Source organism: Brachypodium distachyon, chromosome 3 (genome assembly GCF_000005505.3).
Source record: "Brachypodium distachyon strain Bd21 chromosome 3, Brachypodium_distachyon_v3.0, whole genome shotgun sequence".
Classification (NCBI taxonomy): domain Eukaryota; kingdom Viridiplantae; phylum Streptophyta; class Magnoliopsida; order Poales; family Poaceae; genus Brachypodium; species Brachypodium distachyon.
In genome coordinates this window covers 31375800-31397924 of record NC_016133.3, presented here as the reverse complement: position 1 = coordinate 31397924, position 22125 = coordinate 31375800, and the positions used below count along the sequence as shown (strand labels likewise).

The following is a 22125-nucleotide window of genomic DNA, read 5'->3' as shown; positions in this document are numbered from 1 at the left end:
GGTGGAGTTGTCGACCGGAGCCAGCAGTGCGGGCATCCAGGTGTTCTCCATTAGTCGCGAGCGCCCTGAGGAGGATGCTCCTACCTCGGGTGAGTGCCCTTTTCTTTTGTTCATGTCATTCTTTTTCAAAATGATTTTGACATGATCTTCTTGGCTTGTTTTTAGGTGCAAGGGCCGCGGAGCCCAGGGTTCTTGAGGGCGAGCCCCCGACTCAGGCGAGGGATGGAGTGCTTCCAACGTCCGAGGATGGAGCGAGAGACCCTTTCGTGACACTGGAGCTGGTGACCTTCCGCGACGCATCTCCCTTTGCCCTTTGGGTTAGCTTTGTGCTAACTTCCTCTTTTTTGCAGAAGCTTGGTCGAGGCCGTGGGTGCCCTTCCTGCCCTCAAGACTCAGGTGGGGGCGCTTTCCGCTATTTTGGACGTGGAGATGTCCAAGTCTACCCTTGCCTTGAGTGAGTTGGCTTCGGAGAGGGTACGGCGCGAGGCCGTGGAGGCTGAGCTCTCCCGCGTTTCGGCAGAGCTTGCGGCCGTGGAGACCAGGGCTCGACTCGCTGAGGAGTGCTAGAAGGACGAGATCGCGAGGACCCGTTGAGTTGAGGAGGACTTGGTGGTGGCCAACCATGATAGGGAGCATGCCCGCGCGGAGGCAGCTTCCCTCAAGGTGGAGTTAGCGGCAGCGGGTGACGGCCCGATGCTTCCTCCTCGTGCTCGTCCTCTACCGGATCGTTGTCCCGAGGTGGTTTCGCTTTTGCTTGCCCAGGCCACCGAGATTCGGGAGAAGATGACTTGCCTGAGGAGTGTTCCCCAGCCGGATCTTCCTCCGTGTCGCATGGTGGATGAGGTGAGAAGGTTGCTCACTTCACAGGTGGAGCTCATTGAGCCTACCGTGAAGAAGTGCCTCCTGAGTACGGGTGCCCGACTTGTTTCGTCGGCGGTTGCGGCGGTCCTTTACGGTGGTGCCGGGATGAGCGGGCTTGAGGGTGAGATGTCTCACGGGGCGAAGAAGTTTCTGGTGGACCAGGGTGCTCCTCTTCGCGCTCAGCCTCGACGCTTCGTGCGTTGCCTTGAGCCCGCTCTTCAAGAGGGTGACGATGAGGCGTGAGCCTCGTCACCCTTGGAGGTGGTGATGTACCTCAGCTGCTTACTTATGCGATGCTGCATATCCCCACTTGACTTAGCCTCATGTCTAGCATGCTTAGGCTCTTGGTCGTAGAGGTCATAAGGCAGGTTTTTTGTTATGTTTCATGCTTTACTATGTAGTCAACATTATCGGAAATGTTAACATAGCTTGGCATGTATTTCTCAGGTTTCACCACGTATTCGACATTATCGGAAATGTTAACTTGGCTCAACACGTGTTTTTTGGACTACTATATTTCCTTCTTGTGAAGTACTATATTTCCTTAGTTTATACAGCTCGCGATCGTTCGCTACGATAGCACTTTTGTGCCATCAATTGCTGTCATCGTTGGGATACGACTTGGCTTTGGCGCCTTAGGCCATGGTTACGAGCCACGGATCCTAGTACCCTTGTGAGGGTCGCTATCGATATGCCCGTAGTGATCCGGACACTTCGACATGCTGTTCGGGAAATTTCGTGCGGAATTTTCCCTCTTCGGACTTCAGGAAGCTATGCTTTCCCACGATTGTTATGGAGTCTTAGCCTGGATAGTATCATGCAGGCCCGTGCGTGATGTCTCGCATATGGATAGCATGGTTCTCCGAGGTAAGTATGCTCATGCATAACTCGCTTATTTATGGTTCTCCTTAAATGCGTTTTAAGGAGTTTTCGGCGCTCGGGAGACTTGGTTCTACTTGGCGGATGGCCTCGAGGCACGTTAGGATCCACCAAGGAACAAGTTGCTAGTAGCGACCTATGTCCATGGACATTTTTAGAGGACGCTTAGGCCAACAGAGGCCTTTTCGCATTCCTCGGCGAGCGGCACAGGGGCAGCGGCTCTTCTACGATGATGAGTCATGTGATTGTCTCGTGTCACTGTTAATTTTTCCTCAAGAACTTGTTTTTATTGATCCTTACTTTCTTATCTTAAGGTATGGCCCGATGGGCACTTACAAGCCTTATGTAGACGTGGCCTCGTTGGCGCTAATGATCCCTCAAAGTTTCGTAGAGAAGAGGCCGGTTGGGCGCTGATGGTCTCCTTTGGGAGTGGCAAGGATTGCCCTTGAAGGTTCTCCTTAGGCATAGAAACGCCGGAGCTTGTCGCCGTTCCAGGCATGGACAAGATCTTGCTCTTTCATGTTCTCGAGGTGGTATGCACCATTTCCCAATACTGCGGTGATGCGGTATGGTCCTTCCCATTTAGGGTCGAGTTTGCGCTGGAGCTTTGGGTCGACATTCTTTTTCAGCATGAGATCTCCTTGGGAGAAGGCTCGTTCCCGGACTCTTGTGTTGTAGAAGCGTGCGGCGCTTTGCTCGTAGACGGCATGCCTCATGAGGGCTTTGTCACGAGCTTCTTTCACAAGATCGATGGCCGTTTTGTGGTGCTCTTCATTTTCGATGAAGGCCATTGGAGTGGCTTCTTGGAGCCTTTCGACCCGAGGTGAGCGGAACTCGACCTCGGCGGGAAGAACTGCTTCGACTCCATACACCAAAGAGAATGGTGTTCGGCCCGTGGAACGGCTTACGGAGGTGCGTATGCCCCAAACCACGCTAGCGAGTTCATCGTCTCATGCTCCCCTTGCTTTGCTAACCGTGTTCTCTACCCTTCGGCGGAGTCCTTGGAGAATTAGTCCATTTGCCCTTTCGCAGGTGCTGTTGCTCTTTGGGTAAGCAACGAATGCGAAGTGCAGTTTGATCTCAAGGCATTCGCAGAATTTGATGAATTCCGCACAGTCAAACTGTTTGCCATTGTCCACGGTTAGCTCTCGCGGGACGCCATATCGGCATATGATATTCTCCCAGAAAAAATTTTGAACGGCCTGTGACGTGATCTTGCCGAGCGGCGCTGCTTCTATCCATTTGGAGAAGTAATCAATCGTCACCACGAGGTACTTGCAGCCCCCATTGCATGCGGGGAAAGGCCCGAGAAGGTCCATTCCCCAGCGTGCAAATGGCCATGTTATCAGGATATTCTTCAGGGAAGTCACGGGCGCATGTATTGACTTAGCCATTTTCTGGTAAGCTTTGCATTTCCGCAATATGGTGATTGCGTCTTGCACCATGGTGGGCCAATAGAATCCTTGTCGTAAGACTTTTGCCGCGGTTGCTCTTGGCGCGAGATGGTGGCCGCATATTGCCGAATGGATTTCCAGGAGGAGCTCGGCTCCCCGGTCAGGAGTCATGCACTTAAGCAATGCGGCCGCCCCTTTCTTGTACAGGATGCCGTCGAGGAGGACGTACATCTTGGCTTTCGCGAGGAGAGTTTTGGCGCTTGGGCCTTCTGCTTCTTCGTCCACCTCGCCTTTTAAGGCGCGGATAATCGGTGTCATCCAAGAGGGTGAAGCGTTGATGACCATGCTGGTCTTTGAAGCTTCGTCAAGGGTGTCGGCTTCTTGCTTTATGTATGGGGTGCGAATCACTTCAAAGAATGTGCCGGGTGGCAGCGGTTCTTTGGAACCGGCCGTACGGGCTAACCTGTCGGCCAAGTGATTTTCTCCTCGTGGAATGCGTCTCGCCTCCACGCCCAGGAAGTACCGTTCCATCTTGCGAACTTCTTCAATATATTTCTTCATCCTCTCATCAAGGCATTGATATGACTTGTCCATTTGGTTTATCACCAGTTGGGAGTCTCCTTGGATGAGAAGGCGTCAGACCCCATGGCCTTGGCCAGTCGAAGCCCGAGAAGTAGCGCCTCATAGTCCGCCATATTGTTGGTGGCGTTGAAGTACAGGTGGGTGGCGTACTCCAAGATTTTCCCTTCGGGGCTGATGAGTATGACTCCGGCCCCGGCGCCGTCGAGGCGCTTGGAGCCATCGAACCTCATTATCCAATGTGGTTCAGGGGGCTCGGTTTTGGACGTGACTTCTTCAGGCGGGGCTAGTGGAGCATGCCACTCGGCCACAAAGTCAGCCAGGACTTGGGATTTTATGGCCGTCCTCGCCAAGAGTTCTAGCGAGAAAGGGGCCAATTCCGTTACCCATTTGGCGATTCTTCCGGTGGCTTCCTTATTGCCGAAGACCTCCTTGAGTGGGAAAGTAGTTTGCACCATGATGGTGTGGCCCATGAAGTAATGACGGAGCTTTCGAGAGGCCATGAGGAGGGCGTAAGCGATCTTCTCGATCTGGGTGTATCGACCCTTTGCTCCTCCCAAGGCTTCATTCACGTAATATACCGGGCGTTGTGACCCGTCTTCCTCCTTCACGAGTGCTGTGCTCACGGCGACCGGGGTCGCGGCAAGGTACAGGAGCAAGGGCTCCCCCTACTTTGGGCTCGTGAGAAGCGGAGGGGTCAACAAATAGGTCTTGAGTTCTTCGAAGGCCCTTTGAGCTTCGTCGGTCCACTCGAAGTTGTCGAGGCTTCTCAAGGCTTTGAACAAAGGAAGACCCTTCTCGGCTGATCGGGCGACGAATCATCCCAAGGCTGCCATTCTTCCCGCTAGGCGCTGCACATCTTTGACGGAGCGAGGAGGCTCCATCTCCACGATGGCCCGGATTTTCTCTGGGTTAGCCTCGATCCCTCGTTGGGAGATGAGGAAGCCCAGGAGTTTTCCTCCTCGAACTCCGAATGCGCACTTCTTCGGATTGAGCTTTACGCCGTACTTGCGGAGATTGTCGAAGGTTTCCTACAGGTCCCTGGGATGAGTTCCTACAATTTGACTTTTGATGACGGCGTCATCCACGTATACTTCGGCGTTTCTCCCCAATTGTTCTTTGAGGATGAGGCTGATGAGGCGTTGGAAGGTCGCGCCGGTGTTCCTGAATCCAAAGGGCATTCTGCGATAGCAGAAGGTGCCGACAGGAGTGATGAAGCTGGTCTTTTCCTCGTCTTCCTTGGCCACGTGGACTTGGTGATATCCCGAATAGGCGTCCAAGAAGCTCAACCTCTCGCATCCCGTCGTGGAGTCGACCAGTTGGTCGATCCGAGGGAGCAAGTAGTCATCCTTGGGGCATGCCTTGTTGAGGTCGGTGAAGTCGACACACATCCGTCACTTGCCGTTGGCCTTTTTCACCAAGACAGGATTGGCTAGCCACTCGGGATGCCAAACTTCTTGGATAAGCCCGGCGTCGGAGAGTTTAGCGATTTCTTGTTTGATGACTTCGCTTCGCTCAGTGGAGAGTTTCCGAAGCTTCTGCTTCACGGGAGCTTTGTCAGGTCTCATGGCGAGGCGATGTTCCATGACGTCACGCGGGACTCCTCCCGAGTCGGAAGGTGACCAAGCGAAGAGGTCTGAATTCTTCCGGAGCAGGCTGACAAGTTCTTCCTCGAGTTTACTCGGGAGGTCGGCTCCAATCTTCAGCGTGCGTGTGGCGTCATCTTGGGAGATGCGTACCTCCTTGAGCTCTCCTTCGGGGAGAGGCTTGGCGATGTAGCGCTCCTGAGGATTGGTTTCAGACGCTCCAGTGCTCGAAAGCAAGTTGATACTCTTGGATGATTCTCCCTTTTCGGCGCACTTGGTCTCGTGGCAGTAAAGTGTCTTCTTGTCAGAAGATTGCTCGTCGCGGACCGTTATCACGTCCTTCAGGCCTGGGATCTTCATGCACAAGAAATTGTGGTGGATGGTGGCACAAAGACGGTTTAGCGTCGTCCTCCCGAGGATGGCGTTGAAGGAGGCCTCCATATCCACCACGTCGAAGCGTACGAGCTCGGTTCGATGATTTGTGGTGTCTCCAAAGGTTGTGAGAAGCTCAATTTGTCCGAGCGGCTGAATGGACTTCCCCGGCACGAAACCGGTGACGGGATAAAGGGACGGCTGAAGCGAGCCGTTCTTGTATCCCCCTTGTGGCTCCATCAGCTTCTTTAATGTGCTCAGATATAGGATGTCGGCGGAGCTTCCGCCATCCACAAGAATCTTCTTGAGCTCACAATTGGCGACGATCGCCGTCACGAAGAGGGCGTCGTCATGTGGGAAGCGTATCCCCTTAGCGTCTTCTTCGGTGAAAGCAATTGGCACGCTTGCCCACTTGGGTGGTGGTGTCGGGGTGAAAGTTCCCACGACATTGACTTCACGAGCATACTCCTTGCGTTGTCGCTTTGATCCCCGTCCCGTTGCGGAGCCCCCGAGTATCACTCTGATGTGATGTGCGGGTTCCTGGAACAGGAGGTTGTCTTCCTTGGGTGCTGGGTCGGCGACAAGGACATTGGCGGGGCGCGGAGCCTCGATTGTCTTCTCATCCTTGCGTCGAGCCTGCATTCGGGCCTGGAACTCTTCGCGGGCCGCGATGAGTGTGTTGCACTCTTCGGTGCTATAACTCGCCGAGTTGTGGATGAGGCACCTTCCAGTTCCTCCCTCGGTCGGACGAGGTGGCTTCTTGGGTTGCCAAGTCTTTTGGGGCAGTGCTTGACCTTCGACGGCGAAGATTTTCCGGGCTTGGTCACCGGCGCCCTTTTTCCCCCACCTCCTCTTCTTCTTGGAAGACGAAGTTGGCACAGGGGGTTTGTCGGACGAGGGAGTTCCTTCGGGAGCGGCGCGTGGCGCGTCCTTCTTGGCGATGTCCCCGTCTTCACCCCGGGCGTATTCTTGCAAGATTCGATAAAGCTCTTCGGTCGTCTTTGGTGGGTTACGACTTAGGGCCCGATTTACTTCTCCTTGGAGAAGACCTTGCATGCATGCGTCGATCACGGTGGTCGACGGTGGGTTGGCGATTTGACTTCGTACCTTCGCAAAGCGATGGAAGAAGCTTCTGAGGGATTCCCCCGGCTTTTGTTTCACGGCGCACAGCTCATGAGCCTGCACGGGTTCCTTAAAATTTCCTTGAAAGTTGGCGATGAAGACCTCTTGGAGGCGTTCCCATGAGTGCACGGAGTTCTTCCGCAGGTTGTAAAACCAAGTTTGTGCCATTCCGGTGAGCGCGAGCGGAAAGAGGTTGCACATCTCGACGGGACCTCCCCCGGCGGCCCGTATGGCGGTGGAGTAGACATCCAAAAATTGAAGAGGGTTCGACTCCCCGTCGTACGGCCGTATTGTGGGTGGCTTGAACCTTGGCGGAAAAGGTGCATCTTGGATCTCCCGCGTGAGCGGATTGCAAGTCGGCCGATTCCTTTGGTTCCTCCGGTGGCGAGGTCCTCCCTCGTCGCTTTCGTCGCTAGAGGGTCGCTTGGAGAATGATCTCGGCGTTTTCTTGGAGGGTCAGAGCGTCAACGGGAATTCTTTTCGCCGCCGGCACGGGCTCTGGATTCTGCCACTTGCTCATTTCCATGCACGCTAGGGTCTTGTTCTCCGTGAGGCGCATCTTGAGGTGGTACCTGGTGGCCGCCTTGTTCGACCCTGGCGGGGGAACCAAGGGGTGCTTGCGAGGCCATCGCAAAGCGAGGTTGATGTTGAGAGTGTGCGATTTGGAGAGCGCCTTGCGGCGAAAGCCCCCAATAAGGATGATACCAAGGAGCTCCTTGGGCGATCGCGGCGAGCGCCAGTGGAGGTAATCCCTGGTTGGAGGGGTCGTAGGCCGGGACTCCTTGGTTTTCTGACGCGGATTCTCCCGACGCCACATTGTTTCCTCTTGTAGGTTCCGAGGGCAGGGTTACCACCGGTCGTTGGGAAGGTGGCGCGAAGCCCATCGAGCGAGGCATGCTGAGTTCCGTATCCCCTGCGGGGGCGGCAACCGTAGGCAGCTTGCCGATCCTTGCCACTACGTTGGTGAGTGTCGAGGGACCGCCTACGACGGTTTCGAGCACTTCGGTTCCTTCCGGGACAGCCGGTAGCGAAGGGGCGACCGCGACTTCCGTCGTGGCGACCATGCTTGCAGCGGCGTCCGGATTGGTGATGTTTCCTTCTTCCTCGGGAGCCCCCGAGGCACTTGCTTTCTTTGTTTGCAACCGTGTAGACTTTGCGGCAAGTTGGGGACCCGATGAAGTAGGCTTCGTCGGGGCCATTAGATCTTCAATTGCGGCGAGGTTTCCCCACGGTCGGCGCCCCTGTTGTTGTTCTCGACAACAATTAGAGTAAGGAGTGCCAATGCTCGATGGCACAAGTACGGGATAAAGGTAGGACGTGTACGCCGGCCTTATAGCGAAGGTCGCCGTACACTTGGACAAGTTGACACGTCGATATTTTTTGAATAGGTTCGGTCGACCCTGCGGGTGCGACTTAATCCTATGTTATGAAAGGCTTCGAGGGGGTTGTTAGCTTAGGGCTTGGGCCGAGCGGATCTTCCCAAAACACCTTTCAGCAAGAGGTTCGTCAGGGCCGCCTCGTACTTGGACCGAACGCGTCTTTCCAAGTATCGAGGTTAGGATACCCTCGAAACTCTAACCCAACCCCTTCTCCTTCGAGTCCGGGCCGAACGCGTCTTCCCGGATCTCGAAACTAGAGCTCTTTGCAAGAGGCTCTAGCACTCTCCCCTTGAGTTTATTCAAGTTGAGAGTGAGTGATACATGCCCCATGGAAGGGTATTTATAGCCTAGGGGTACATGACAAATGACCATGGCTACCCTTGAGGGAGAGAGAAAAGTGGGGCAAAAGGGTAAAAGTAGCTCTTTTGGTTCATAACTTTTGTGTGCACCATGTGAGAAAAGTAGGACATGGACCAAGGGCTCTCTCCTCTCTCTTTTCTTGCCCCTCACTCTAACTCATTTGACCCCTTGACCGTGGCATGAGAGGCTTGACTCGTTGACTAGTCTTCCTCTGCCACGTAGGATTGACCGCGCCACGTAGGTGTCTTTGACTCGTGCTTGCGGAATGTTAACTTGGTCGTCGCCACGTAAGATTTACGGCCCGTCCCATATAAGGGTTTTATTTTACTACAACAGTAGATATTAGAAAGATTGACATATATCATGAAAAACATCTACTTGTTGAACTATTTTTATACAACGTGAAAGTGAAAAATCAGAAGTGTCAAAATATTAAATCATTGAATGGACCACCAAAATGAATTCCTAGTAGTATACAACACATGATGTTGACACTTTGCATGCTCATGATGTGCATGATGTCGATGATGATGTGAACACTTTGCATGTGAAACTTGAAAACATTAGTTGCAATTAGTGGAAATCAACTTTATATATTATAGCTAGCTACTCCAGTCACTCTATAGTCTCATTTTCAGATCGATTCACATGCAGATCATGGCGACATGGCTGGCCACCACTGTAATTCGGCAGCACGTTTTCCGTTTTCATTTCAGCCAAGCCTGGCAAAATTAGCCGAAGTCTGTTTCAAATTGAGTGAATCCAAGTGCAAGGATTATTTAAGTCGCCAAGAATTCGGTGGGTCGCTCCATGTATTCTTTCCGTTTCATAATTCTTTTCGAAATATTACATGTATTTAGACATTTTTTAAGAATAGATACATTCACATTTGAACAAAATTGAGACAAGAATTATCGACGGAGGCAGCACTTTGAAGACAAATGTGCAGTAGGACGTCCTTTCTTTTTTTTCAAGTTGTGCAGTACTACATCTTGTTAGGGTCCAATGACTGTAAATAGGCCTAATAAGCGTGCGCGGTCGGGGTCTAATTCAAGGGCGCTCGTATACAGCGCGCGATCTTAGACCACTCTGGTTTGGGTTCAAGAGGTAGGCGGGATGAGGGATGCAAATGAAGTTAGAAATAGTATGGAAAGGGCGATTTTAGACAATTTTGGTTTTAGACCACTCTTTCAAGGATGTGTCTGTCCAACATGAAGTTCGTCTGTGTTGGGCAAACGATAATATTCGCTACCGCATTTATGCGATTGGTACCAATCTTACCAAAATGTTTTAAAGTTACATTTAACTAATATTGGCTGATACTTCTGTATTTGAAATGCGTGCACCCTCTGTTTTAGGTGGACCCGTTTTTGGCAGCAAGGTGTTCCCATTCTGAAGTAGAGAAAAGTCAGTCAAATCATCCTTAATAACATCCCAAATCTGCTACTCCCTACGGCCGAAATTATTTGTCAAAATATTACATGTATCTAGACGCTTTTTACGCATAGATACATCCGTATTTGGGCAAATTTAGACGAGTAATACAGGTCGGAGGGAGTAACAAAACTTAGTCATGAATAAGGTTTTGGCCACGAGATCCTGTTTTTTTCTGGGAGGGCCCGGGATTTACGGTATTGCGGCATCTTGAAAATCCTGGCAGTTTACCGGTCAAGTTTTCTCCATTTTTTTTCCTTTTGAACATAATTATTTATTGCACCAACATGTGATTCACAAATACAACTATGGTGTTTTTTCTAACAATTGGCTCCCCATCGATTTCCATACAACTCCTTTGACACCCATCATTTGGGTCTAGAATTTTAGAATTCATTTTAAATTTCAGAAAAGAACTTGTTTGGTTGGCACGGAATTAGCCATAGAAATTCAATTTCAAATTCCATGTAATTGCGCTATAACTAACCCCAATTCCTCTCGATAAGTCATCATTTCTCTGAAATTGCCTCTCACTCTACAAATCCATGTGGTAGACAAACATTGTTTTTGAACAAGAAATTCAAATTAAACCAAATGAAATCCTATAAAAAAAATTGATTTCATTTAATTTCTACCAAAATGAAATGAAACGATGGTTGCCAAATGGGCTGTTAAAGAAATTGCCAGAAAGTCAATACAACACATAGTCTTTAAAATGAAAACATGGAAAGAAAAGGGCTCACAAAACATTACAAATAAGACTCGGATCAGAGTGATCCGGTCAAAACATGCTCAAAAAAATGCACAGACATCCACTCGCAAAATGAAACCAGCATCGCCAACTATAGTGTAGTGAATGGAGCTATTTCTCTTAATTAGGATCCTAGTGGTGATTAGGGTCATAGGTTGACCTTTATTTTTATCCATACCCTGATTTTCTGAAACATACATAGTTTGGTTAACAAACCCATTTAGATTTGGTTGTGCACATCATTTTGATGCAGAGAACCCATTTAGATAACCAAAACCTTGGCCGGTAACCCGTCCGGTCCTGTGCAGTCTTGTTATGTTCCATTTGCATCACCATCTATGGTGTGCCCACCTCTTGCTCTAATTGGAATCGCTTCAGCCGCCCTAAAGAAACGAAATATGGGGTGGATTGTAAGACTGCTACTTGTGTTATGCAGTAGTACTAGTAAAAAGTTAATTAACTGGGGCAGGATGGCCTGGCGTGTGACGGCAGCATTGCCGTGCGCATATGGTTTGGAACATACTCGATCGGTCATTCCATCATGTTTTTTCTGTTGTCTAGAATCGCTATCGATCAACTCCGCCGCGGGCGACCTGCTCAGTTGCTATTCGCTCTGGTATTACCGCTACAGCCCTTAGACTCACCATGAAATCCAAACACATCGTTTTTACACCACGCAAGTGTCCCCAGAACGGGCCGTTAATTCGTCCCTTATCGAGCCCGCCGATCGAGAGAGTATCGTGCGTAACTACACAAAAATGAATAAAATCCAAGAACCAATAATCACAAGGCAGCGGCGCACACAAAGACAGCGATCCATCGACACCCGACTGCCTATATAAACCCCTCGAAATCACACCCCGTTAGCACCCACAACGCGTGCATGCAACACTAGCTGGCTATAGTAAATCAAACTAAAGCAGCAAGCAGGAGCGATTTAATTAAGCAATGGCGAACGGTAAGCTTGCAGCCCTGGCCGTGCTCGTGATCCTGCTGCACGCGTCCGCGCACTGCGCGGCAGTCGTCCGGGCCTCACGGAAGGTGGACGGCGGCGGCGACGGCGGCACGCCGGCGGTGATGACGGAGAACGGGTTCGAGCGGGGCGGGAGTGGGGGCGGGCCGGCGGAGTGCGACGGGAAGTTCCACAGCGACAAGGACCTGCTGGTGGCCCTGTCCACGGTGTGGTACGCGGGCGGACGCCGGTGCTTCCACAAGATCCGCATCACGAGCGCGCAGACTGGGCGCAGCGTGGAGGCCACGGTCATTGACGAGTGCGACTCCCGGGGTGGCCGGTGCAAGAACAACATCGTGGACACGTCGCCGGCCGTCTGGCAGGCGCTCGGGCTCGACATCAACATCGGCGAGGTGCCTGTCACATGGTCCGACGTCTGAGCATCTGAGGTCGAATTGACCGCGCGCGGCCGGCGATTGGTCGTTTGAATAATACATTGGCCTCGTGCGAGCAGGCCGGGAGGGGTTCGTAGATCTGTTCTGTTGCTACGTCTTAGCTCTTGCTCCCGGTTGCTTGAGGAGAAACCTCAAAGATCACGGGAGAACTGTGTAATAATAACATTTCCTACATTAATAAATGTGATTTACTGCCGCCGCGAAAAAGAAGAAGAAGATTTAAAATGGGATATGAAAAGCTGAGTTTGATGGACCGTGTGGACTTTTTTTTCCTTGATCTCTCTATCCTTTCAGAGCTTCAATTCACTCCCAATCTCCATGCATGGGTTTGATGGACCGCGTAGACTTTTTTGAAATTTTCTTCATATTATTAGAATTTTCGCAAGATGGGGTGAAAATTGTCGGCACATCTTTCCATAACAAGGTGCTAAATATTTCAACACCCTGTATGAATCTTACATAATTCTTATCTGGGTACCTTAAAATGATTTTTTGAATTTCTTAGGAAGAAACTATCACACACTTTTAATTCAAATTTGAATTACTTTTAGGAAATCGCTAGAAATTCATTTATATGGGGAAAAGTATCGATATAGCTAGAAAATTCAAACCCTTCAGACACAACCACTTAAATATGTTCTAGTTTGTGCGAAAATTGTATAGGTGCCATTTCATACCATATACAGCGTACTTGCTTCACAAAAAAAATCATTTTTGCATTGAAAAAAATGGAAAATCATATTTTATGAGAAAGAGCATGTGATATTATTGTTCCAACATGTTAATAAATAGAAATGAAGACTTGAATAAAAAGAATCACATCATTTGGATTTTTTTTGAATTAGTTATCATTTTTGCAAGTTTCAGCAGTCTCCAGGGGGATCACCAGTGGCGGGTGTTTGCTAACAAACCCGCCACTCGTGACCCCACATCAGTGGCGGGCTGAGAAACCGGTCACTGGTGACCCCACATCAGTGGCGGGTGTTTAGACACGACCCGCCACTGGTGACCCTCTGCAGACCGCGGAAACTTGAAAATTCCTATCTAATTCATGAAAAATTAAACAAAGATGATTCTTTCTGCTAAGATCTTCATTATTATTGATTAACATGTTGGAACAAAAATATCACATGGTGTTCTGTAGAAAAAAATATTTACAACCAAGATAATCATCATATATGAAATAAATAAAAAGTAATTAGTTTTTCATACCAAAATCACTTATATTATTGCTTCATAATATAAAGCGTGAAAAGTGAAGAATTTACAAAAAAGAACCATTTTTTTATGAATTAGTTATGAATTTTATAATTTCAGCGCTCTCTAGTGGCTGTTTTCAGTTCAAACGGCCACGGGTGGTGTTGGGTCACCCGTGGCTGTTTTGAACATAGAACAGCACCGGTAACAACTGGGGAAATCCCCACTGAACACCTGTTGCTGTGGACGTGCACAACCACTAGTGGTGGAGCACCATTGGCGGTGGTTCTTTTGTCACCATTTCCACCCCCACTGGTGCTGGACCACCAGTGGCTGTGATTTGTTTTCCCCGCTCGAACCGCCATAGGAGTTCGTCCACGAGAGCTCTATTCTTGCATAGTGCATCTCCTTCCTATGTATGTGTTCGTGTTGTTTACTAGTCAGATGCGCATGCTAGCGTCTCTTCCCCAATAACTTCCGGTCAGGCCCCTATTGGGAGTTGCAGTGGTCGATGCTTGCAAGTAAGTTTCGTGTTCTTGGTGAAGTCTCGGCTGCCCATTGCCCTTCGTCGGCACAGTCAGCACACTACACTTCGCACAGTTCTCAGGGTCATCATGGCTCTTGAGCTCGCAGTCAAGGTTCGTGTTTGTGGTCTAGACTCGGTGTCGCGACGCCCTTCGATAGCCTTTATGGACTAGCTCGCAGTGATGGCATATTCTTCGGCCGGCAAGGTTGAGATCTGCAGCGTTGTCTCGTTGTGTGACGCCCTTCGACTAGATGCACTGGGTAACAACACTCGTTGACTAGTTGGTGCTTGGATCCACTTGGCCGCTGACCAAGCGGGTGGAGATTGTGCAACCGGTACTCGCTTTTCGACGACGTCAGAGGCACTCCTCTCGTGCATGTCGGAGATCGCTTCTTCGGTGGTAGCTAGTCTAGTCCAGTTTGTGTTTGGGCAGTTTCTATCTACCTTTCCCCCCTATTGTAATATTCCAGTTCTTTGGAATAATATATTCAGGTAGTGTACCTATGTATGTATACCCATCGAGATTAGCAACCACACTGACACTTGACTCGACCGAGACACACATGTGAGCCATCTCGTCGATCCGCGCGAGGCCAGAACGCGCGCTGGTCGCCACCTGGCTGGTTAAAAAAACAAAAAACAAAAGGAGCACCTTCTTGGGCGCGGTTAAGACCACCGGTGAACAAATATGAAAAAATTAGGATTCAAATATGCAGTTAATAGAATTCGGATCGAGTTGACACACCTAGCGTAGTTATAAGACTTATGGTGCATTTTACTCTACTGCAAATTCAAATACATGCATGCAGGCGATGCAAATCAGTATTACCGTATTATTTTGGTTGTGACGTGCTGGCCCTCCCCTAAAAGCCGAGCGTATTCTTAAACCCCATGTAACCAACTCAAGTACGGGAGAACGGGAGAAATCTGTTGTTTGATGTCCATATACATTCTGGCTTGACCTGGCTCGATTAAATTCTATTGATCGCTATAATGTACCGAGCAAAACACACCGAGGAAGATTGATGGGCGATGTACACTTATAGCAATCTCCATGACTATGTTCAGAGATACAATTATAAAAAGTCCAATTATTTCTACGATACACTAATCAATTATGATTGGGCCTGCATAGGCCTCAAACGGTTTCGTTGCTAGCCCATTAGGTGGATAAATCCAACACATTAAATCTTAATCATTAAATATGAGATCTGACCGAAAAAATAATTCGGATGATATGGATCAATGTGATGCCTCGCCTCAGAACCTCTGATATTGCTTTTAGTATATAATAGATAGATTAGGGTCATGGGTTGACCTTTTATTTTTATCCATACCTTGATTTTTTGAAATATACATTTTTCTGCGTAACATTCAAACCCATTTAGATTTGACCGTGTGCGTCATTTTTACTGCTACCTGTGTTATGCAGTACTAGTTTGTCGTACCGGGGGCCCTCGGGGTCCCACTGTTGCTGAATGTGTGGGTCGTGACGGCCATTACCCGCAGGGCGAGCTACCCGGGCAAGACAAGCCCGGGAGGTTCATGCCTGGCAAGTCTTGGGCAGGCTGCCCCACAAGCAGCCTGTCTCCCGCAAGCAGGACGCCGCAGCGAGCCGTACCCACAACGGGGCTCTCCCCCGCAAACTACCCCGACCCCGACTGGTGTGTAAAGGAGGTTGTATTCAAGACAGAGCATTAAATGAACGGGCAGCCTAAAGTGGTGGGTCTATTCCACTGCAGTTAGCCTACGGCGGTGATCCTAGTGCACGTTTTTATTACTGTAAGCAGTAGATCGGCATTTGCAGAGTTAATTTCACAAAAGCACTACTCTAGGGGCTAGAGTTTCACGGAGTTACCACCTCAGAGGCTTGCATCAGTTTGCAACTACTCTAAGGACAATAACTATCAGTTTGCCCAAATCTCGCTGATTAGTGCATTTGACAGCAGAATTGACAAGTTGAGACCACTTGTAAGATCCTACGTGGCATCCAATTTATCCATTTAGCCCCTTGTTATTTCCATTAATTTTCTTTTCTCCTTTCTTCCCCTTCTCCGGCCACCTCGCCGGTGCTGACAAGGCCCCTGCCCGTGCCCGCACCGCCTCCCCGTGCCCGTGCCTGGATGCCCGCGCCCGCGCAGCCTCCCCGCGCCCGTGCCCCCTGCTCGCGCCCGCGCCGCCTCTCCGCGCCCATGCCCGGCTGCCCGCGCCGCCTCCCCTCGCCCGTGCCCGCCTCCCCGCGCCCATGCCCTGCCTCCCGCGCCAGTGCCCGGCTGCCACCTGCCTGCGCCGCCTCCCCGCACCTACGCCACCTGCCCACACGGCCTCCCGTGGAGCTGCTGCTCCCTAAGGAAGACGATGGGTCAAGAAGAAAAAGGTCAGGGTCCTTTTTGAAAATGGCAAAGACCTTACACGTGGGTCCAACTTGTCAGTTCTGCTGTCAAATGCACTAATCCGTGAGATTTGGGCAAACTGATAGTTATTGTCCGTAGAGTAGTGGCAAACTGATGCGAACCTCTGAGGTGGTAACTCCGTGAAATCCTAACCCCTAGAGTAGTGGTTTTGTGAAATTTACTTGCATTTGCATGGGGCACAACGTGGCTCCAGATGAGCTACTTTTCTTGTTCACTCGACACGCAAGTAGCTAGCGTGTCAGCTGTATAGCGTGGCACCTGTGGTATCCCTTGTTTATAAAATGAGGACCAAGGCCACCAGTAGAGGGAATTTTTACAGTACCCTGCTACTCCTTTGGAGTAGGTGGGAGTACCACTCAAATCTGACCATTGGATTAAAAAGGGCAGTTTAGTTATTATCTCTCGTGTCTACATCTAAATCCCGATGAAATCGTACATCTCGTTGAAGAACCGCTCGCCGCCGCCGGGCACATCTTCGTCGTCTCATTCACGCCGCCGCTGCTGATATTCCCTGCATAAACGCTTTGGGTGCACCCTCTTGCATCCACCTCGCCGGACCGGTCGCTGTGCTGGTGCGAGATGCGTGGAACTCGATCCAGCACATAAGGAGAGATCCGCTTTGGGATCCTTCCATGCCCCGGTCATCGCAGCTTGATTAATCGATGCCTCATAAACTAGTTGGAAACCTGATCCTCCAGTGCAGGCGGAATATGATCGCCTGTGTCACCTTATATGAATCATTAACGAGGATTATTAGCATCCTTGTATGGAGTATTTGCCATTGAAATTACGTTTTACCCTCAAATTCAAAGTACTCCATAGATTTTTCATACGGTACTCCATCCTACACGTGTTGGAGTGCCATTTAAAATCATCCGTCCGATCAAAAGAAATAGATGGTCCATATTAATTAGGGGGTACTGTAAAAGAGCTCGCAGTAGAAGGGTTGGATTCTAGATCACTAGACACTCAGCAGTACAAGTAGCATACCATGGGAACTAACCCGGCAACCCGTAATCTATTCAAAACCAAGAAAATACAAATCAAGGGCATAACGTAGGGTTTTACATTTCCGAGTGGCCCGAACCTGGGTAAACATCTCCGTGGAACGCTTCGTGTTTTTAGCCAAGCTAGCCGGTGTTTGCCGGAGCGATCCCCACAGCCTACAACCGAACCAAAAAAGAGGTGCTCGTCATCCCGGCGTCTGAGTTTCGGGCTCCAAAATAGTTAAAAGTTACTTCACATGGGCAGGATGGCCTAGCGTGTGACGGCAGCTTTGCCGTGCGCATATGGTTTGGAACATACTCGATCGGTCATTCCATAGTGTTTTTTCTGTTGTCTGTAATCGCTATCCATCAAGTCCGCCGCGGGCGACCTGCTCAGTTGCTATTCGCTCTGGTATTACCGCTAGAGCACTTAGATGCACCATGAAAACCAAACACATCGTTTTTGCACCACGCAAGTGTCCCACAAAACTGGCCGTTAATTCGTCCCTTATCGAGCACACCGATCGAGAGAGTATCGTGCGTAACTACACAAAAATGAATAAAAACCAAGGACCAATGATCACAAGGCAGCGGCGCACACGAAGACAGCGATCCATCGACGCCCGCCTGCCTATATAACCCCCTCGAAATCACACCCCTTAGGCACCCACGGCGCGTGCATGCAACGCTAGCTAGCTATACATAGTAAGCGAACTAAGCAGCAAGGCAGGAGCGAATTACTACTTGGCAATGGCGAACGGTAAGCTTGCTGCCCTGGCCGTGCTGGTGATCCTGCTGCACGCGTCGATGCACTGCGCGGCCGTCCTCCGGCCGTCACGGAAGGTGGACGGCGGCGGCGACGGCGGCATGCGGGCGGTGATGACGGAGAACGGGTTCGAGCGGGGCGGGAGCGGGGGCGGGCCGGCAGAGTGCGACGGGAAGTTCCACAGCGACAAGGACCTGCTGGTGGCCCTGCCCACGGCGTCGTACGCGGGCGGACGCCGGTGCTTCCAAAAGATCCGCATCACGAGCGCGCAGACCGGCCGAACCGTGGAGGCCACGGTCGTGGACGAGTGCGAATGCAAGGGCAACATCGTGGACACGTCACCGGCCGTGTGGAAGGCACTCGGGCTCGACACCAACATCGGCGAGGTGCCCGTCACGTGGTCCGACGCCTGAACTAATTAACCTCGCGGGGCGATCGGTCGTTGAATAATACATACGAAGTATATTGGCCCCGTGGGAGCAGGCCGGGAGGGGTTCGTAGATCTGTTCTGTTGCTACGTAGCTCTAGCTCCCGGTTTGCTAGAGGAGAAACCTCAAAGATCACGGTAGAACTGTGTAATAATAATATTTCCTGCATTAATAAATGCGATTTACTGTCGCCGAACAAAAAGAAGAAGATTTTATACGGGCTACTATGAACAGCTGAGTTGGATGGACCGTATAGATTTGTTTTCCTTGATCTCTCTATCCTTTGTGATAGCTTCAATTCACTCCCAATCTCCATGCATGCGTATAGCTGTACCGCTGTGCTGGTAGATCTATGAAGCTACAACAATTCTTCGTCTCTCAGTGTTCTCAAAAAATCGTGTGAAATGATTATAGGAGCAGTATAATAATAAACACATCAGAAATACTGAATTGGTAACTTAATTTGAAAGACGTAGCTTGAAAACATTGAATTTATGCAGATTCACCAAATGATCGCTCTGGACAATCTTATTCTCTCTCCAGCTAACGGGGTATAGCTAGCTAGGATGAAGAATTACTACTCCGTACTACTGCAATCATCATGCAATCCTCTACCATAAGTTAACGTTTATAAGTTTGTCTTTCACCAGCACACTCCAAATTCCTGGTGGTAAAGATGATGAGAGAAACCAAATGTCTTAATTTCTCTGAACATCCTAAAACAGTATGGTCAAATTTTAGATGCTTAATCAAAGGATGATTATAAGCGAGCAAATGAATATTTGGCTGAAAATAGTTTCAAATTTGATTTCCATCTTGGCAATTTGTGAGATGTTTTTTTTGTAAACTGTTGAGGAATACTTATTTGTATGTTGACAATCAAGAGGAAGTTCATATTTTGTTTAACGGAAATTGAGTGGGCGACTGGGCGCATATTTTGAAAATCGTGTGCAACTTTAGGAATATTGGACAAACTTCAGAACTAAAAGTTGCACAAAATTTGAAATTGTACCATCACAATGTGCTATTTAGTCTATTTAAAAATATTATTTATCAGCCCACTTAGAAATACATATCCATTTGTTTAGTTAGGATATGCACATACCAGTGTGACATTGATAATTATCACATCCTTTTTTGTAACACGAGGGGAAGTACAGCATATCCAGAATAGCATATGATTATTTATCACAACACAACAAAGCACCAGTATTTCGACTGGTACCGACGACAACCACACGTACGCACGTGTGACACTTACAAAAGTAAAGATAAACCTGCACTACTATCCATAGAGAAGTACGGAGTAGTTTATTCTGAAGCTACGTACTCGACCAAGCAGTGTACCTACTATACGTACGTACCCATCGAGATTAGCAAACACTTGACTCGATCGAGACATATATATGAGCAGTCTCGTCGATCCGCGCGATCATCGGCTCCGCCGGAACGCGCTGCTCGCCGGCTGGCTGGCCGGCGGCGGACGTACGGTTCAAATCAATTCAGGCGTCGGACCAGGTGACGGGCACCTCGCCGATGTTACTGTCGAGCCCGAGAGCCTTCCAGACGGCTTCGGAGGTGTCGACGATGTTGTCCTTGCAGCCGTGCCTGGAGTCGCACTCGTCCACGACCTTGGCCTCCACGGTGCGCCCGTTGTGCTTGCTGGTGATGCGGATCGTGTGGTGGCACCGCTTGCCCCCGGCGTACCAGCGCGTGGACAGCGCCACGATCATGTCCTTGTTGCTGTGGAACTTGCCGTCGCATGCCGCCGGCCCGCCGCCGTCCTGGCCCTTCTGGAACCCGTTCACCGTCATCACGGCCGGGGTGCCGCCGCCGCCGCCTGCGCCCGGCTTCGGGCAGTGTGGGGGGCGCTCCTTGTGGTGCCCCTGCGTGCCGGGCGCGGAGTCGGCGGCGGCGTCGGGGCCGCACGGGTCGGGCTGCTTCTTGCCGCCGTGGTGGTGCCGGGCCACGGCGACGCACGACACCTGCAGCAGGATCAAAAGCGCGGCCACCACCGCGAGCTTGGCGTTCGACCCCATTACTACGGAGTAGTACTAAGCTAAGCTAGCTCCTGTGCCTCCTGCCTGCGCGCTTGCTGAGCTTTAGGGAGCGATATATGTTGTAGCTGGATCGTGGAGTTCGTTTATATATATAGGCGCGAGTGCTTCAGGCCCGGCCGAGCAATGAGTTGCCGAGAATCTGTGGCTCTTGTTTTGTAGATGAGCACGATACCCTTCCGGTATGGTCGATAGGATGGTGGCGACGTGTCTTTTGGATCTGGTTACGTCGATAAATTTACAGCGGTAATAACCGAGGGAAAGAAACAGAGCACGGGTCAGTGTCAGAGAGGTGGTATCAGTTTTACTACTTCCGACCGATCAGCAAGGGGAAATCCAAGATTCGGAATGATTAACTGTCTACGAGGAATCCGGTAGGATGACCGGATCGATGACACGAGGCGAGTGGAGCTGAGGTTTGTACTAAGGGGAAAATTCAAGATTCGGGATGATTAACTCTACAAGGAATCTGGTAGGATGACCGGATCTATGACACGAGGCGAGGGGAGCTAAGGTGTGTCCAATGTTTGTGCAAGTGCTCGTCCGTCCCGAAACAAGTGACGTGGATTTGCATTAAAATGTATACAAATTCAAGTCACTTGTTTTCGAACGGAGGTACTTCATCCATCTAACAAAACATGTTTCAAATTTGTTAAAATTTGGATGTATCTAGTAGAGGTGAAACATGATGACCCTCAAGATACCCTTTAACCCTTCTTAGTTCAACCAAATGAACTAACAATTTAAAATGACACAACTTTTTGAAAAACTAATTCATTTGGTTGAACTAAGGAGGGTCAAAGGGTATCCTGAGGGTCAAAAATTTGCAGCTCTACTATCTAGACATGACTTAGTGTATAGATATATTTAAATTTGGTCAAAGTTGAGACATTCTTTGTTGGATGGAGGGAGAAGTATATTTTTGTCCCTTGATCGACAGAAATGGTTCGTAAACTCAGATACATTGAGTCTTTTGGTTGGCAAAATGAGATAGTTTTGATCTCTTTCAGATTCAACCGGCATTGACTGGTTTTGACTTCATGTGACATGTTTTTCCATGAACTTTACCACGTGGCTGCCGCCACACTCCACGTGTCCGCTCGTTGCCTCCTTGCAACTTCCCTCCCCTGCGGGGGCATGTGCATTCCATTGGTGTTCGTGTTCGAGTTTGGTGGCTCGGAGGTGGGCGTTGTGTACGACCGGTTCGTCGAGGAGTCGTCTTTCATACGGTCTTGATTAGTGACTAGGTGATTCCAACGAAGCTAGTCGATGTCCTAGGCTTGTGTTTCCTTGATGAGTGCAGCGAGAACAAGTCTGACATGCTGAAGTTCGACACCGTAGCGATTCCGCCATTGATGGCGGTGCCTTATGCGCGATGATAGAGGCAAAATCGATGTGGCTCGGAGACCCTCGGTGATGACCCATCGGGTGGATCTCCAAGTTGGTTACGCTGTAGACATGTGCGGCGTGGTGGTGGTGGTGGTGTCTGTGACCATAATGAGTGACTGACACTAGGCCGACATTGACGTGCATCGCACGGTGAGGCACACACCAGCCATCACGAGGAAAACAGCACCACGTGAAGTCATACCAACTGAATCGAAAAAGGGACCAAAACTATCCGGTT

The 22125-nt window shown here is 50.0% G+C and overlaps 3 protein-coding genes across 3 annotated transcripts; 2 read left to right on the top strand and 1 right to left on the bottom strand.

Moving 5' to 3' along the window:
• The first annotated feature begins 11601 nt into the window (after positions 1–11601).
• LOC100844586 (putative ripening-related protein 6) lies at positions 11602–12320 on the top strand. Its single transcript, XM_003571876.2, has one exon. The coding sequence runs from the start codon at positions 11666–11668 to the stop codon at positions 12107–12109; it is 444 nt and encodes a 147-aa protein (XP_003571924.1). The 5' UTR covers positions 11602–11665; the 3' UTR covers positions 12110–12320.
• Positions 12321–17997: 5677 nt separating this feature from the next.
• On the top strand, positions 17998–18426 carry LOC100844284 (putative ripening-related protein 6). The gene has a single exon (XM_003571875.1). It carries the CDS (start codon positions 17998–18000, stop codon positions 18424–18426), a length of 429 nt encoding a protein of 142 aa, XP_003571923.1.
• A 1177-nt stretch (positions 18427–19603) lies between these two features.
• On the bottom strand, positions 19604–20541 carry LOC100843980 (putative ripening-related protein 6). Its single transcript, XM_003571874.2, has one exon. The coding sequence runs from the start codon at positions 20478–20480 to the stop codon at positions 19944–19946; it is 537 nt and encodes a 178-aa protein (XP_003571922.1). The 5' UTR covers positions 20481–20541; the 3' UTR covers positions 19604–19943.
• Positions 20542–22125: the final 1584 nt, after the last annotated feature.